Source organism: Rhopalosiphum maidis, chromosome 2 (assembly GCF_003676215.2).
Source record: "Rhopalosiphum maidis isolate BTI-1 chromosome 2, ASM367621v3, whole genome shotgun sequence".
Taxonomy (NCBI): Eukaryota; Metazoa; Arthropoda; class Insecta; order Hemiptera; family Aphididae; genus Rhopalosiphum; species Rhopalosiphum maidis.
This window is the reverse complement of record NC_040878.1, coordinates 11718687-11738519: the sequence shown is the minus strand read 5'-3', so window position 1 is coordinate 11738519 and position 19833 is coordinate 11718687. Positions and strand designations below refer to the sequence as shown.

The 19833-nt window shown below is 27.6% G+C and overlaps 3 protein-coding genes across 3 annotated transcripts; 2 read left to right on the top strand and 1 right to left on the bottom strand.

Annotated features, from left to right (window-relative positions):
• Positions 1–1868: 1868 nt before the first annotated feature.
• On the bottom strand, positions 1869–12361 carry LOC113555265 (glutamyl aminopeptidase-like). The gene is made up of 15 exons (XM_026959674.1): positions 12000–12361; positions 6963–7490; positions 6627–6888; positions 6374–6544; positions 6172–6269; positions 5959–6093; positions 5737–5898; positions 5453–5675; positions 5268–5392; positions 5002–5205; positions 3053–3272; positions 2842–2971; positions 2394–2507; positions 2177–2279; positions 1869–2063 (listed from the first exon to the last, which is right to left on the bottom strand). The coding sequence occupies exons 1-15, from the start codon at positions 12168–12170 to the stop codon at positions 1917–1919; spliced, it is 2793 nt and encodes a 930-aa protein (XP_026815475.1). The 5' UTR covers positions 12171–12361; the 3' UTR covers positions 1869–1916.
• A 4215-nt stretch (positions 12362–16576) lies between these two features.
• LOC113554240 (acyl-CoA dehydrogenase family member 9, mitochondrial-like) lies at positions 16577–18754 on the top strand. Its single transcript, XM_026957990.1, has 2 exons — positions 16577–18653; positions 18731–18754. The coding sequence occupies exon 1, from the start codon at positions 16740–16742 to the stop codon at positions 18402–18404; it is 1665 nt and encodes a 554-aa protein (XP_026813791.1). The 5' UTR covers positions 16577–16739; the 3' UTR covers positions 18405–18653; positions 18731–18754.
• A 95-nt stretch (positions 18755–18849) lies between these two features.
• On the top strand, positions 18850–19339 carry LOC113550907 (phosphatidylinositol N-acetylglucosaminyltransferase subunit P). The gene is made up of 2 exons (XM_026952863.1): positions 18850–19222; positions 19287–19339. The coding sequence occupies exons 1-2, from the start codon at positions 18850–18852 to the stop codon at positions 19337–19339; spliced, it is 426 nt and encodes a 141-aa protein (XP_026808664.1).
• Positions 19340–19833: the final 494 nt, after the last annotated feature.

Here is a 19833-nt window from a genome sequence, read left to right as displayed (position 1 = left end):
TAATATGTTTGGACTTTTAGTAATTCGAAACGTACTTGAGGAGTCATATATCTACGAATACAAAATCTGTAAAACAATATAGATTTTTAACACCATTAAAAAATGTATTAACATAATTAATCCTACAGTAGTTATATTATATAATTTTTACTATGTAATATTCGTAATATACATGTAATATGCTTTTGTGATTTATTGGGTCAGACCTCCAGTATTTATTTTTGGAATACATAGATAAACGATGAATATTCAATATCCATCATATATATTTAATAATGGATTTTGTCAATTTCAAAAACAAATTATGAAAATTATTTTAAGGTACCAACTTACTTTGTATAACAAAACTAAAAATTGATTATTTTCATTGTTAGATAATACAAATAACGATTTTTTAACAAATTATTTTATATTTGTATATTGTTATTATTAATTATAAAATTTACGTATACACCCATTTTAAAATAATGTGTTTCTTTAATATACCTAAAAATTAAAAAAAATTAGAATTTGGTTTAATTCATTATTAAAAGAAAAGAAAAACGTGTTCAATCTTCGATCATATTCGATGAATCACTCTCTTTGTACTATATATACTATTTATATATTGACTATTGGTTAATGATCAATAATAAATTATGATATATTTATTGGAAAAAAAAATGTATTTTATTGTTTCATCCTACAGCATATATATTGGATATTTATACCACAAGCGTTAGGAAAGTTATTTTTAAGAAGTAATTAATTTACTTTATACGCAACCCAAATAAAATTGTAATTAAATGATTAGGTATTCAATAAAAAAAAATTTCGTGATTTCTGCCACAAAAAAAACAATCAACCAAAGGTATTTGAAGTACTGTATTTTTAAATTTTTTCTAAATCGTTGTTCGACAAGAAACACGAGAAGAAATATAAAATTTAGATTTAGTTTAAAAAAAATAGCTAAAAAAAAATTAAAAAGGATAAATAATTAATGTATAACTATTAACAATATTATTATTTTATAATTATTAAACCAGATTAAGAGGACGTTGTACCCGCATGTGTTGTATCTGTCTTACTAATGTAGATCATAGCAAATTTGCGTTCAGCAGAACACATTTTGTGATGTTAGCTTTAATATTAGAATAAATTTACTTATTATACAATTTAAAGGTAAGAATATTATCTAAAAATGTCATATGTTTTTATTGATATTATCATTTTAAAGTGAATTATGAATATTTTAAAGTTGTAATATTTTACTTAGATATAATTCACTTTAAAATGATACCAATACAAGCATATGACATTTTATAGATAATATTCTTACCTTTAAATTTTACAATAGGTAAGTTCATTCTAATATTAAAGCTTACATCACAAAATGTGTTCTGCTGAACGCAAATTTGCTATGATCTACATTAGTAAGACAGAGAAAACACATACGGGTATAACGTTTTCTTAATGTTATTATACTTGATAACTAATACCTATGAAAAAAAAAAAAAAACATAAGGATACCAATCCATACAAGTCCATAGGTAACTTGAAAAACCACATCCGCTTAGAATCGTAATCTCACGATTTAAGTACTAAGATATGTTTTAAATAATTGGTGATATACCGTGACAACAGTTAATCATAGACGATAAAAACATTAAAAACTAATCCTGTGGCACGGTAATCATAACCACATTCACATATAAATTTCAGACAGTTTTTAAGTATAGTGACAAAAAGACCAATATAGTAAAATAATGTAAAAATTTCACAGTATTAAATAAATGTATTATAACATTATTTTATTAAAATAATATCCAAATAAGTAATAAACAATTCAAAATAATACAAGGTAAAACGTCGTAATAATAATTAATATGAGAATGTAAAATTAAATATCGACAAACAAATCGATCAATTTTTAAAAATTAAATGGAAGTAATCAACCAATTATTAATAGAAGCTTCGTTTTTTTCTAACCATTTAATGTTATTAGATATATTATCAAGTGCAATTTGCCGGTTGGAATTTAAAGCTCCAGCTTCAGCAGGATGATTATCAAGAAATACTTTAATCTAAAAAAATATAGTATAAATATTAAATACGTAAAAAAGTAAAAAAAAAACCTCTATAGATAATTTAAATAAAACTGCATTATTCAAGAATTAAATTCAAATAACACATTTACTTCTTCAAGGCGTTCATATGTATTGCAACGATAACAAAATGAAGAGATGAGACTTCCCATCCGATCAAGAGAAAAGCGATTAACCAAATACTGCCATTCATCCCTAAAAAAACATAAGTATACATTACATTAAGTTTTAAATTGACTTGTAACGGCTGAAACTATTTTTCTGAAATTGAATTAAGATATAATGTATATTATACAAATATATATGTACCTCAAAAAGTCCCACACCAGTTGAGTTCCAACAGGATTACGACTTATATGTGATATGATTGTAAAATAATCATTGGAACTAACGTAACTCTCATTTTTTGCACGTTGCAATAGTCTAGAAAACAATAAATTATGTTGTATTCCAGCAGTTCTTAACATTTTGTAAAACACGGACTCCCGATAAAAGATTTTTAGAAATTGCGGACCCCCTACCAATTTTTGTCGAATACCTTTTTTTTTACAAAACATCTGATGTCATCATAACCAAAATTCTAATAATTATTTTATATTACAAATTATAGAAGTAACAAAACACATACATTTATAATTATTTTTATTAAACTTAATTTTTCATAAAACTGTAATATAAATTATTTATTTTTAATATTCTTAAAGCATATATAATATAATGTATTCTATACAAATTAAATTAAATGCATAATATTTACCTAGTTAATATTTCTGTTTCTTTTGAAGCAGTCAATGCTTCCATAAGCTTATTTTTTTCTTGAGGTTCTTGTTCATTTAAGAATAATTCCCACAGTCTATCCCATTCGCTAGCATTGCCCTGAGCCATTCCTAAAAAACAAGTATTATTAATATTTTTACTAAATAATGAATTATCTGTTTATTTATATTAAATATTGAAATAATACCAACCATGATAATAAATTGTGTGTCTAATATCTGGATTAGGCTTGACTTCGTCATCCAAAAATTGTTTGAATAATTCATATACTTTTATTTTATAACTTGGTAAACCATATAAACATCCTAATTCGACAATAACTCCTCGAAGTTTACGTTGTAAAAAGGTTCTATCAATTGAATCATCCCAAAAATCGTCTTTTATAGTTCTCAATAAATGTCGTACATATCTCTTAAATATATAATAAATACTTATAGATATTATGTCGAATTGATAGTATTATTTATACTGTTGGTGAATACGTAAAATCAACATTCTGATGAGCATAATACTGCAAATGTCAGCCCTTCGTAAAATAAAAGATGACTAGGGAGTATTAATATGATGTTACTTCTTTATAAATATTAAATTAACCAGATACGATAATCGAAATCGGTTGATAGTGGATTAATAAATTAAATTTTTAGTTTTATAATACACTTACACCCGTATGCATAGTCCGACACTTTAAGGGCACTGTAAATCATTTAGGTAATACTTAACTACGGGACACCTAAGAAATACGTAGCTGACACGTAATTTTTGATTGCATAGTTGACATTTAAGTAACCCGTAGCTAGGTAATACTTAAATATTAAAGTTTTACTTAATAATTATTTTTCGTAAATATTAATTTATTATTCCATGCTTATCAGTAATGTTTACGATTTTAAATTGTAATTAACAAAACTTATTTTACAAACAACTGAATGAGACTTAAAATTTGTACCCACTTGAAAGTTTGAAGATGCGTGAAAACGCAGTGTTGTTAGGAGTTGAAGCAGGCACGTATACAGAGGGGGGTTTGGGTTCAACCCTCTCCTCCCCCCGAAATATTTTTGATTAACGAGGAAAAAATTGTTTTATTATGGTGCGGCACAATTTGTATTGCTAACTTTTGTAAACCCCCTCCGAAATTTTGTTTTGTGTACGTGCCTGAGTTGAAGAATATGTGGGATGAGTAAACCACTATTATTATTGTGATGAATAGTAATTAATGGCATAATAATATCCATAACTACTTTTTTAGAGAACCTAAATTAAAAAATATAATTAAAAATACATTCAATCTATGTTTGATGTACCTACATTTGCACAATTGAATTTATAAAGATGATTTATTTCACCGTATAATTATAATAATGTAAAATATTTACAGAATTTCAATATATAGTTCCTATAACAAGTACCTGCCAGTACCTTTTGTAAAATTTGAGATCAGAAAAGAATTCTATAGGGTTTTCTTGATCTCTGATGTATATCTTTTAGGTACATTATCTTCATTGAAAAACTGCACAAGTTCAATTAGTTCGAATATATCATCCATATTAAGTATACTTTAGGTAGGATGATTTAATAAAAAAATAACATAAATCGATACACTGTAGAAGGTAAAACGATAATTTTGTGAACAATCTTATCAAATTTATTCCATAATTCTTTTTATGTTATAAGCTGAGTTAAAAAAATCATAGTTTATGGGCTCATTAAGGGTGGTCTATCCACCACATAACTTAAAGAGAAACCTTAAGTGATAGCTATCCCGTAACTATGACTGTGGAACACAATTTTAAAGGAGTGTACTTAGGTGACACTTAAATTGATTTTAAGAAATACTTAAATGACTGTGCATACAGGCATTAAACTTATAAGTCAGTACTACCATAGAATAGTGTGAATAAGTGTTTATGATTAGAACGCATAAAATATAAATAGCTTAATACTAAACAAAACATTTGTATAATCTAATTGTGTTTTGAATACTGTATTCAACATGATAATTAAATACACTTGATATAATTGTGTGTACTTTTAACTATAAAGTTTGAAAATATTTATTAATTTAGCTTGACATAACCTATCTATATTGTTGAATAATATCACGATACCATTGTAAATATTAATTTTTCAATATTCTTACTTCAAGGTTTTTTTGTGCCGGCCGTTGATATAAATTATTCCTTAATGTATTTAAGTTTGTAGCAGCTACATCCCAAGGAACAAAATGATGTTCCGAAGATAGATATTTTGTCATGTTTAATGCTATGCCATATGGTAAGTAATTAGCATTAGCTAAACTAAAGGCATCGTGAATAAGATTTGAACGGTCAGCAGCATTTATTGCCTTTAGATTTTACATTTTTTATGTAATGATTTAATGATTAATAATATTATCCAAACACTTACTTCAACATTTTTTTCTAATAACTTGTTAAGTAAATACCAATCATTTTCCGAATAATTTATAATGTAATATCCAACTTGTCTATGATTCAGTTTTATCCATTCAGCATCGGGTATGTCTATTGTAACTTTAAAACAAACATTTTAATTAATACCAATTTAATTGTTCATCAAATCTATACACTTACTCGAATCTACATCTTTGGATAACCAAAACTTATGCACAGTGTTATTTTTAGAAGTGGTATAAGTGATAGGTATTTCCCATTTGTAATTATATAGAGATGAGTTGGTAGAAGAATTAACATTTGGGTTGGATAAAAATCTTTGTTGTTTTAAGGTAAGTTTAGTGCCATTTCTCATTGCAGATACTACTGGAAACCCTGCTTGTCGTGTCCATGTATCCATAACCTGTTTTAATTTAATTAAAATATTTGAAACTAGGTTTATAAATTGAATAAGTATTTTTCACCTTTTTAACTTCAACTGTATTTTGAGTCGCTGTTTGTAATTCTGCCCATAAATCATCAGTTTCAGCATTGTTAAATGCAAAACGTTTTAAATAAGCAGTTATACCAATCCTGAATACTTCTTCACCCAACATTCCTTCTAACATTCGTATTATAGAAGAGCCCTAGAAAATTAAATGAATAATACAGGAAAAGTATATTCCATTGAGAATGAATAAACTAACTTTATTATATGATATGACATCAAACATTCTGCTTATTTGAACTGTGTGAGATACATCTCGCACTATAGAATGAGAACTGTCTCCACCATCGTGGTATTGTGCAAGTTGAAAACTATTGATTAGAAACAATGTGTCCTAATAAATAATAAATATACATTTTTAACAAATAATATGTGTATACATACAAAAATTAATAGTTTTTCAAATACGTACTACATCCCAATCAGGGTGTACATATTTCACCCCTTTAAATTTCATGTAAGTTGCAAATCCTTCATTTAGCCATAAATCATTCCACCACTTCATAGTTGCTAAAAATATATTTTAAGAACAATTTATTTGCATATTACTAAGCAACATATATACAAAGGTACTGTAACGTTATTAATTGGAAATATATTATACATTTACATACCAAGATTTCCAAACCACATATGAGCCAATTCATGAGCAACAATTAAAGCTGCTTGCTCTTGATCATTAGTAGAATATACTCCTTCTTTATATAAAACTCTTATTTCACGAAAAGTTATAAGACCCCAGTTCTCCATAGCACCAGAAACAAAATCTGGGATAGCTATTAAATCTAAACATTTAAATTAATAATCAATATATGTACAATATATTTAAAATTTAACACTGTAAGACTAAGTTTTTATAATGCATACCAAGTTTTGGTAGTGGGTATTGAATTCCAAAATAATTGACGTAAAAATTAATTGCCTGGAGACCTACATGTTGAGCATATTTCATATTTTCAGACTGACCATTCCTGGCATACACTGTTAATGGAAATCCTTGATCTGCTTTAACAGGTTCAAGTGATTGAAAATCGCATACAATGAAACAAGCCAAATATGTAGACATTGGGACAGTGTTTGCAAAATGAACAGTAGTGAACCCATTTGTAGGCACATTGACCTCTTCAGACTAAAACATTATTATTATTATTATTATTCAACAGTGCAAAGTTTGAATTCAACTCAATTAATTGTTATATTGACCTCTTGGTTCATATTGGATAATGCTATGTAGTTATTACCAGATGGTCGAGTTAAACTTATTTTAAATTTTGATTTCAACTGAGGCTCATCAAAGCATGGAAATGCTAAACGTGCATAAGTCGGTTCAAACTTTGAAGTAGCAATATAATGTTGTTTGTGGCTTTTTGAATCTGTATAAACACTTCGATAAAATCCAACTATTTTGTTTAATAAACTACCTTCAAAAGATAGTTGTAATTTGTATTCCCCAGCATTTAGTTCTTCATTGGGTACTATAACTAAGAATTCATGTTCTGGATATAAAAACGATGTTACAGAACTCGAATTTAGTTTTGTTTCTTTGATATTCAATCCTTTTGAATGTAGTTTAATGTAACTTTGAGCAGTGTCCAATACTATTGAAATATCAACAGAACCAACAAATGAACCTTGTTCAAGATTTGGGAACAAATTAATAAAGTACTGCTGAGGGCGAACATATGGGGATAAACGATGTGTAGATTCCCATGGTTTAGTTGCCATTATACTCTAAACAATAAATTAATAAAATTCTTTTAGTATAATTGAATAAGGTTACACTAGTACTAAGTTATCATTTTTTTTGCACATTATTTTACACTTAAGTGTATAATATTATAAAATTATATATAATTCAATAAATATAAAAATTAAATAAAATACAATAAATACAATAAATTAATGATATGCTTTAAGTGTAATAATATAAATTTGTATTTTTATTGGAAATACTGAACTTAAACCGATAATCAATTGTTTTTTCATTTATTTCACAATTTATAAAAGTATATAATATAATTTATCTATAAATAAATGTATCAATTCAAATGTATTTTTTATGAAAATATACATTATAAAGTGAAATCAAATACAATACCGGTGTGTATCAAGTGTATATACTATACATTCAATAGTATTAAGTATACCTACACAAAACACCTAAACTCTAAAGTTCTTAAAACGTTGAAAATTTATTAAAATTATTAGCCTTATGGTAAATAAAGATTATGTAAAAAAATAAATCCGAAAACACACTTCCCCGTGAGTTAGGTACTGAGTGTACAATATACCTATAGTACTATCTACTTCGCTATTGAGTATATTTCTATGATAATTACCTATGTTAAATGTGAAGTCAATTATGAATTTAAGATTAAATAAAAGTCAAATTCTTTGAAATTTGACAATGAAGAAGATATTTAAGGTAGCCGGTAGGTAAATATTTTGAGTTGCTAATATAATATATTGTACTCATATGTCGTATTCATACTGTTAGTTAGAAATTATTTAAGTAGTTTAATGGTAATAATATATTGTTTCAATTTAATGTAAATAATCTAAAGAAAATATTATTATAAGCCTTATGTTACTAATTATTAAAGAAATAAAGGTATATATACATTTCATGTATTCGAATTTGTAAAATATGTATCCTATAAATTTAATATAATTACAAATTTTTAATTCGACTATTAACGCGACAGTTTCATTTTAACCATTCAATATTTACTGAGTTGTTTACCTTTAATATTTACGCACACACATTATAACATTGTATTTTAGAAATTGATTGTATTAGGTACGCATTATTGCATTTTTAAATTAAATCTTTATGGTTTGGTATGCATTTAATGATAACAATATTTACAATTTATATATATGGTTATTTTATATTTTCATTGATATATTTAAAAAGTATCATAATATTAAAATGTAATATATTGTAGTTAACTTCCTTTTTATGAGGAATGAAAGTAGTATGTAATTTTTTAAGCTGTAAGGAACTAATATAAATACATTCATCACTCCGTTCAGAATCTAAAAGCTCTTGAGATAAAACTCGGATGTAGTCCATTGAATTGGTAACTTTAAAAGATGCTGTACATTTCGTACGATACTTATGTTTTTATATCTTTGATATATAATTATGTATACGTATTTTTTTTCTTTTACCTTCCATATTTAAATAACTGCATTCATATGAAAGATCAGAATGTTTAATCTCTTTTTAAGATAATGATACAAATCAGTAAAAACTGGTTATGGTTTCTTAATATTGTATTGAATCTACTATTCTATCCCTCTGCAATATTACTTGTTCTATATCTCCATTTATAATACCTTATAAACTTATTAAAAATATAAAAATAAATATTATATATCAAGCATTTAATTATAAATAATTTTAAACTAATTTGTCTTTGTGTTTTTATATTTTCTATCTAAAGCATCATTATGTTTGTGCTACAGGTACTAGACTAAACATGTTGTACCTATATTATTTTTATTTAAACTGTTTTTAATAACAATTATATTTTTATTAATGTGTCATAGTTTTTGTGAAATGAATAATAATGTTATATTGTAGTCATTTCTATAAATAATTTTTTTTTTTTTGAAATTCGAATTTGTTTATTTTGTTTTCTTATAATGAATTTTTTTTTATCTATATTAAATTTGTTCTGCAATTATTTAGGTTAGTACACTTTAATTTAACATAAGTACCTTATTGTATATTATCAAAACATCAATAAACACAAAAATATTTGGATCTGCACCGTAAAAAATGCCGTTATTAACTTTAAATGAAAATCCTCACAAGTTACAACTATTAGTAGTTATTATTATTAATTAGAAAACGGTAATAATATAAGTATGATAGACTCGTCTTAAAATTAATAATTAAAATTAATCGAGCAATAACTGGGATATAACTATAAAACTCATTTAAACACATTCTGGATATAATGAATATAACTTATGAAAATCCGGGTATATAATATCAATTGTGCCGAAAATCACAGGTAAAGAAAAAAAATATAGAATAAAAAAAGGTATATACATCTTTTGCGCCAATCAATTTTGTTAACTATGAATCTGTTTTTATGAGTTGAAAAAGAAAATAAAATTAAAAATTCATAAAAATAAAAAAAGGAAAAAATCAAAGTTGAAGAAAATATATCTAAATGTGTAGATGGAAATCTAGATATGTTTGAATTTGTAAAAGAGATCACTACAAAAAAGTTTATAATAAAGTAATAAAATGAAAATCTATATAATTGGTATTTCTTATTTTCATTTCATTTTTTTAGAAAAGTAAAAATTTACACTACAATACAAGTTGCAAAAGTTGTACAACTTAATAATTTTGTAACGTATTAACCTCTTAAATAATAAAAATTAAACTAACTAAGACAGTTACCGTATTTTTAGCACAATTGATATATACCTTTTTGTACCAGTGCAACAGATGTAGTACGAGGGTGGTTCAAATATGATCGAGACAAATGCTGTAACATGTTTATTTATTATCGAAAAAGTTTACAAAAAATCACATTTTTTCTAGGTAATTCCCCTCAATATTTATACATTTTGTCCACCTTTCCGGAAGTTTTTTGATGCCGGTATCGAAAAATTCCTTGGGCAACTCGGACAGCCATGTGCGCACGAACCCCTCTACCTCGTCGTCGGTGTTGAACTTTTGACCTCCGAGGGCCTCTTTCAGTGGTCCAAACATATGGTAGTCGCAGGGCGATAAATCCGGACTGTAGGGGGGATGTTCCAGTACCTTCCACCCCAATTTCGATATTGTATCGAGCGTGAGACGCGCGGTATGAGGGCGCGCGTTATCCTGGAGAAGAATCGCACTTCGTGCTGGAATGCTCCTCCGTTTCGACCGATAAGCGGGTTTCACGTGTGTTTTCAGAAGGTTAGAGTAGTATACAGCATTAATGGTACGTTGAGTGCGCAGGAAATCGACGTACAGCACGCCCTGCCAGTCCCAGAACACAGTACACATTACCTTACCCGCGGACCAGGTTTTCTTCGCTTTGACTGGCGCCCCTTCCTCCTTCTTCCTCCACTCTTTACTTGACACCTTGGTTTCGGGAGTGTAATAATGTACCCATGTTTCGTCTGTAGTGAAGATTTGCGTTAAAAAATCGTCCCCCTCCGCCTCGTATCACGTCAGTAAGCGGCGACAAACTTCCAACCGCGTGAATTTTTGCTCAAAGTTCAACAGTTTAGGAACCCATCGCGCCGTTATTTTGCGATATTGAAGATGTTCGTGGATGATAGACTCTACACTACCAATACTGATGCCGACTTCAGCCGAAATGTCTCGAACATTCATCCTACGGTCCTCCAAAATGAGTTGTTCTACGCGGCGAATGTTGTCTGGTGTGACGCTGGTTCGCGGTCGACGATCATGTGGCTCATTCTCGACGGTTTTGCGGCCATCCTTGAATGCTTTGGCCCATTTAAACACGGCAGCCCTACTCAGGCACTCACTACCGAACTGCTTTTGCAAACGCACAAAAATATCCGTGTTTTTAACGTCTTCTCCCACTAAAAAACGAATGATAATACGTTGCGCAACGGCAGTCGGCACTTGACGTTCACTCATGGTCGTAGCACACGCGTGAAACACGTGCTCCGACGAAAACTATGCCACACTGTTTGTAAGAGACCCAGCTATCACATAATTAAGCCACTACCGTCGAAACATACATGCGGGCCATCTACAGCGTTTGTCTCGATCATATTTGAACCACCCTCGTATATTATACTAGTATAGTGTTCCAAAATCGGCACTATTTACAAACACCGAAAATCTTAGCCGCAATTCAGTTACTGTCTTTTCATATTTTTCGTTTTTTTTTTGTTTTTGAATGCAACTATTGTGTATAGGTTTAGATAAATTGCATTTTTAAAAAAATGCTTGAAACTATGGCTAAAAAAGGTAGTTAAATATATAGCAAGTATCATACTGATATTTACTAGTCATTATAATGTTAATGATTTATAAAGGACTAAATAAAAATTCTCTTCGAATATACAATTTTCTTCGAAATTTCATAATGAAGAAACTATTTATGGAAGGTATATATTTTAAATAGCTAATATATATTTTACTCATATATTATACTGATAGTTACGAATTACTTTAATGGTTATAAATAATATATTGTCCATAATATAACAATCATCATATTTTGATATGTTTTTTTAAAAACTCACCGAATCATTATAGAGGGCCATTAAAAGACCAGCTGATGTGCTTTCTGAGAACTTTTCATCTTTTGGAATCCAATCTAATTCCGTTGTATGATTGATCATAACGTTTATGACTGTTACGAGCGAGATAGCTGCTAAAATAAGTAGAAACATCCATTTTGTTACTGGCGTCATATTGTATCCAATATGTGGAAAGTTAAGCTTTGAGCTTCTCGTATACACGAATTTCAAAGAAAAATTAATATTTATAATTTTAAAAATTAAAAATTAAAATATTGGTTATGTTATGTACTTTTTAAATCAGCACACCTCTGTTATAAAGGTAATATTTTAGATGAATAACTAAAATTAGCTTACTAAGAAGTATAAGAACAAATGCAGAAAGTAAGACATTATAAGTTAATTAACTGATGTAATTCAAGAAATTAAAGCTTATTTTCAATCAATTTTATTTTTTATTTAATCTTAATCAAAAGTTTAATTTTAGGTCATGGTAAAATTGATAAGCTCCAATCATATTTTTTATCGGGAATCATCAATTAGTATATTAGAGGGCTGGTCATAGCTATTTTCGTCAAAAAACAAGATATCGTTTCCCTCCACTGTCCATTTTCTTCCACATTATTTTTGACTAAAATTATGTCTATATTCCTCCAATATTATAGCCAGTGTTGTAGTGTTGTGTAGCGTATTATTAAGATAGAGTATGACTAAGATCACATTTTGCGCGTATCTGTTGATTAGATTCTAGTCGCTTAATTTCTAGAATATGTAATTACAAAAAGTAAAATTATTCATTTTATGTCTAATTTTTATTTTATTTAAACAGGTATATTCATTTGTTGCTGAAATGTTCTATAATTATAAAAAAATATAATATTATACACTGTAGTGATTTTACTATATTTTATATCTTATATTTTACATTTTGTCTGATTGCGTTATCACCAACCACTTATTATTATCTAAGTTTTTATTACCTATTATTTTATTTATTTATTCATGCATTTTTATCGACATATGATTTTTACTTACTAAACGAACTTTACTTTACTAACTTGATACTTTTTATTATATTCATTCTTTTTTTAGCCATCCGCCAAGTTCGGCGCGTTTGGTGTATTATTATATTATAATTATACTTTAAATATTTAATTTGTTCTTTTATTTTTAATTTAACATTCTAATAACGAATGGCGATTTTATTATTTTGGAGGAAAACGATATCTCTTTTTTGGAGGAAATGGACCCGCCCGAAGGGCTAATTTAGAAATTAAAGAAGTGCTTAGGTGCCATATCACGCCCATATACACGAATAAAATTTATAAAATAGTATTTCAATATAATATAGATTTTTAAATAATTTTAAATATATAAATTTATTGGATAATACGTATATAATCATTTCATATCGAATTATTCTTGTTAATTTTTATTCTATGTTGTGATAAAGTATACCAGATGATTCACAAAGTATGCTCACCCACATTTTTCCTTTTTATTATAAATTTATTTAAATTAAAAAGTATAGCATTTTTAAATGTTAAGGATCATAATATTTGTAACTACTTACGGGTATGCCAAAAAGCTTGATAAGAAGTTTCTTCATACACCTGCCGGCTCTCATCACTAAAAACTTTTCTTATAATCATTTTGTTTCAATATTTTTTGTAATCTATAATTATATTATTTTTAGCACAGTTACATATTATGTCTAGTACCTACTTTATCAAAATTTCATTTTTTTTTTGATTAAATATTTTTGCTCAAATTAAAGTTTTTTAAATGCTTATTTCATATTTGTGTGTTTATAATGATATATATATATATACTCGTATAGTGCTTATTATAAATTTTTTTTTTAATGATTTTAAATGCTCTAAGTCCCGAGCCTTGTCTATTATTAATATCAGTAATGTATTTATTATTTAATATTATTATCATACCTATATTCCATGAGATAGGACAAATCTTCCATAATAGTTATGAACACACTTACATACTACAGAAAAAAAAATGGCCTACCCAATTATGTTGTGCTGGACACGCCACTGGGAAAAGCCTTTATTAAATACTAGTATCCTCACCTAATACATTTAAAAACTCATAAACGACTCATTAAACATAGATTTAGGTATGAATTATCATATTATTTATTATAAAATATCATCCGTTTCGTATAGTTTTTAGGAAAAAATGTCGGTTATCAATTAAAAAATATATATACCCATCGCTACATTCACTACAGGATAGTTCTCAAATGGTCTATACAATTTAAATATACATATACTTAGAAATTTCAAAAACTGAATAATTAATACTTTATTAATAAAAAAAATGAGATCAATCATGTTTAATGAATTAGTCTGTTTTTATGTGTATATATTAATTAGTGATTATTTATAATAATATATTCGTTTGAAAATAAAACGTATTTTATTATTTCAACCTGCATTAATGCGTTATTGATGAACTGCTAATCAAACCTTATTGCTACCATCGCAGCAGGATATTTATCTATTTTATTTTATATATAATAATACAGGACGTGCTCAATTTAATACATTTTTATTTATTAAAATATATAATAATTATTTTTTGTATAAAATATTTTAAAAAAGAGTTGATAGATCGTTATTAGCTATGTTCATCATTCAGTGTAATCGCGTAATGGTTGATTTTTTGCGTAGTTGGTGTTACAAAGTTGGTAAGGAAAATGGATAAGCGTGAATGTGTAATATGTACTTATATTAAAGGATGGTATTTTGAAATTAATTTAAGTTAATAATTCTGGAGAATATATAAGGTTATCAATAAGACGCCTAAGGAAAGTCAAATTAGATTCAAGTTTTCTGTTAACTAAAATATTCAAGACAAGTTGGTGCAGAATTGGCAAATAATTACGAGTTGAATAATTAATTTTTAACACATATTATTTCATAAAGTTCAATAACTTACGCTAAAGACTAAACTTGATCCATATCCACAAAAAGTACTTAGATCCCAAACATCAATCCTCACGGGACACTCTGTATAATTAAAAACATAATAATACCAGTTTATACGAACCGATTTATTAGATTACAATTATTACAATTTAAATATAGGTATAGATCAGTGGCGTAGACATGATTTCTAAAGGGAAGGGGGATCGAAAAAAAAGCTAAATGGGAGGGAGAAATTGAAAAATTGACCGCCCTCCCAAAACTTTTTACTTTGGTAGTAAAATATAAGAACAAATGATGAACAACGAAATTTGAATGAATATAATTTGAATTGATTCAAAATTCACATTAAACACAATATGGTAGATTATTCACTCCAATACTCCATAAAGTCAAAATTTCTGTATTATAAAATGCTACATCATTAAATGTATAAATGATCTTATTAGTTATTTCTCATAATGTAATAACAACGATAACATCTGATAACATTTTAAACACAGGTTCACAGTGGAAGCATAGCCCTTTTAGTCGAGTATACATATTATTATACATAAAGTATTGTCTTTATAAATAATAAGATATGCTATAATAAAGTATAAACATAGTCATTATTGAACAATTCGACTAAATAAACATTACTTTGCTACAAATAAAATAAAATAAAATTATAATGGTATTTAGTATTGAGAAAAATTTCATTATTCAATAGCTCGATAGATTATAATATCACAAAATATTGCATTGTAGTGCCTACTGCATAATGTAAGCAAAAACAAAAAAATAATAAAAATCCAATGGGGGATCTGACCCGCACGTCACCCCTTGTATACGTCCCTGGTATGAATGTATATATTATAATTTATAAGTTATAAGTTAATATTAGCAATATTAATATTAGATACCTATAGGATATAACATCGTTTCAATACTTGGGTAATAGATAACTACATTATTATAATATTATATCCGATATATGTAATTGGTTTTTGGGAAAAATAGTTCAATCCACAGTATTGCTATTAGACAAATATATCAAAGATTAGATTAGACTTAATATAAATATATAATATCTTTATTGCTAACTATCGTTTTTCGTATTTTGAATATAGATACAATAATATCATTGAATTCGAATTTAATACACCTATAACAGTGATTCGTTCGACACCCAATGTACAGCAGAGCGACACCCACTTACCTACCTTTTTTTTTATTAATACATATTTAATTTAATGAATGATATCTAGATAATGTATACCCCTATACATTAAGAATAAGAATCACCCCTGATTCTTCACCCTTGTGTGGTAATTCTAAACAAACAAAGGTAGGTAGATAAAATACTTTAATGAATGATGAATGATGATTATCAAATATAAAAACGTAAAAGTAAATTATATATATAACATTCTAATTTTTCGAATTGAATGATTTGTATTTTTGAAAATTTTGTCCAACGGTAAAAAAATAAAAAAATGAGTCCGAACTTTTTTTATATCAGACTTTTTGACCGATTACTATTGCGGTTATAGATAATATTATCTATAAACATGACCACATTCGATGTTATATAATTTTTTTGCCGATTGAACATACTTCTAACCTAACATAACCAAAATAAAAAATGATATGATTTAAGATATTTAGTGTTCAGAATTTCAGTTTATTTACAATTGTGTCTAAGTTGCGATGTCTTCTGGAACTCCGGTTGAACTATTTGAAGAAAAACTACACACCGTGTATCCTTAATTCAGTAATATAAGTTACATTAAATTATATAATAAATATATTTATCATGTCATTATATAGATTTAATATTAGTTCTCTGTGTCGCAATTACTCCCAAGCTGCCGCTGCTGTTTCTAACAAGTCCCATCCTTATAGAGATGCTGTCGATCAAAAACTTCCCTCTTTTGCGAAAAGTTTATATGTAGGAAATTTTGTAAAAGCAGTGTTTGCAAGAAATACTAAACAAATCAACTTACCGAAATTGGATAAACTCTTCAGTGTCTGTGTGCCCAAAGAATTTGGAGGTTTAGAACTGTCTTCGGCTTTAATTTCGGAAGCTTATAAGCAAATTAATTTCGCTGACTTTAGAGAATATATTGCTCACGGTAATGTTGTGAAGTGCATTAATACGGCCGGAACAGATGAACAAAAGAGACAATTTTTACCTCAACTGGCTTCTGGTGAAAGTATTGCATCATTTTGTATTTATGAAAGCAAACATGGATATGATATTCAAAACAATGAAACTAAAGCCTCCCAAAAAAATGGAAAATGGGTAATAAATGGCTTAAAACAATGGGTAGTGAATGGTGAACGTGCCGATATGTTTTTAGTACTTGCTAAAACCATGGATGAATGCAATCGTCCAGAGAGTGAACACAATTTTTTTACTGCTTTTTTGGTTAAAAAGTCACAAAATAGTGGCATTAAAATTACTGCTGAAGGAAATTACTTCAATGTGACATTCAATAATGTTGAAGCTGATTGTATATTAGGATCTGAAAATGAAGGCCTTAACTATTATACAATATTATTCAATGGTGATTTATTGGAATCTTCTTCTGCTACATTAGGTGAGGTAAAAAGTATTGTTCAAAAGGCTTCTAAACATTTCCATACCCATGATCGATCCAGTTTGATCAAACTAGGAAAGCTTAATAGCCATTTGTACACTATGGAGTGTGTTCTAGAATTTACTAGTTTAATATTAGATACTTATAACCCTAAAAGTGACTATGAGCTGATTCTCACTCGTTTGTTTGTAAACGAAACAACACGTAGTTGCTTAAAATTGTTAAATGACTTGGGTCTATCTAAGAAGTCATTTAAATATATTGAAAACTCGTTATTATTTGAAGGTAGATCAAATTTATTACCAGTTGTTGGTTCACTTCTTGGCATTCAGTATGCTGGACAATTTATGGCAGAAGATGTGAAACAATTAAGAAATCCACTTATGTTCCCTAAGTATACATTAAGTCATATTATGAAAATTCAACGTTCATTGAAAGATAAACCAAAATTGAATCATTACATTGAGAAGTACTTGCATCCATCACTGAAGAAACAGGCAGTGGACCTAGAGTATTGCTTAAGTAGATTTCAATTTGGTGTTCAGAATATGTTTGTCAATCTTGGCCCAGATACTTGCTATTACCAAATGATACTTGAAAGGACTAACAGTATTGCTATGGATTTGTTTGCTTTAGCAGCTGTGTTACATAGAGTATCTCAAAAGCTTTCTAATTCAAATACACAGCCATATCCTACAGAATTAATTTTTGCCAATGTATTTTGCAACAGTATCCGTGAACAGTGCAGTCAAAGAGTTAACGAAATACTAAATGCTCCACACAACGTGGTGGATCCACATTATAAAATTATTGGCCAAAATTGTTTTATTGAGAAAAATTATTTCTTTGAACATCCTTTAAAAAGAAATATTTTTTAATTAATTTGTCATCAAATCCAATATAGTTATGTTTGTATAAAATTTAACTGATTGTATTATATGTTAATGTTACTATCTAATTATCTAATAAAAATAAATTTTTCCTAAATAATAATATCTCAGAACTCTTAAATTTGATGCTGGAACTCCTCATCAAGCTAGAGCTATCTATCATGCTATTAGAGTAGAAAAAGAGCCAAATAATTCTGTTAAAAGAATTTGTGATTTTGCAGATAAATTTGTTAGTGTGTAAGTATTAAAATTTAACAGTTTATACTAATTACTTTACAAACTTATAGGTAGTAATAAACATTTTATTTTTTCAGAAAACTTGAATCTACAGAACTTAATTCTTTACGTGCAAGTTCTAACGGTTTATTAGATATTCTTAAACTTCTATCTGAAGTAGTACAAAAATTTGACCTTAAATCTTCATCAGTTGACTATGATCACTTCTGAAACTCCTCGTCAAAATACTCCATCGCCAACTGAAAGTCGAGCCAATTATGGGTTCGCCTTATACTTAGCTTCTAAGACCGCATTTGTTGTTTATTTAGCATGGGCATTTATTCCAAGTCATTGGTTGGAATTTATTGGGCTAACATACCTACCACAAAAATACTGGGCAATAACCATACCTGTATGGGTATGTTTTGTTATTGTGGTCATTACTCTTTTATACCCAGCTATTAATATGCTGCTTGTTCCACCTATGAATGATCCCCGTATATTAACAGATTCATATGCTCGAGAAACAATTAATGAAGTCCGCCCTGGAGGTATACCAACAGTTTCTGACCTTGATCTTTCAGAAGTTTGTAAAACATTATATTTAGATTCTAAAAATATAAATTAAGTTATTATTATTTTTACATATTTAAGTTTTAATGAATGCTAAGCCATACAATTCTTTGATTGTTCTAATAAACATTTAAAATGTATCAGTAAATATGTGTTAAATTATTTTGTATTTGACTAAGATAAAAGTCTAGTGCTAACACTGCTAACCTATTGAGTTTAACTTAAAAATAACAAGATATTTGGATGTGAAAATGCCACATTTTGTAAAAAGTGATAAAGTTTATTTTAAATCTGTTTCATTCACTAATATTACCTCTAATCCAGAGGTCTTCAACCTGCGGTCTGCAATCACATTTGAAATTTAGCGTGTATCTTTTCTACTTCAATAAAATAAATAATTTATAATTAAAAAAAAAATGTTTATTTAAATATGTTTTAATAATAATAATAGTTTTTAATTTAAAATTTAATAATAAAATAAAATTTTTGTAAAAAATACATGTTTTAAATGTAGCTTGCTGCATAAAAAGGATGAAGACCCCTGCTCTAATCCACGTATTAAAAAGATGTCCTATTCAACCAAAAATACATGGAGGAATTTGTCCAATTATCCTTAACTCCAAATCAC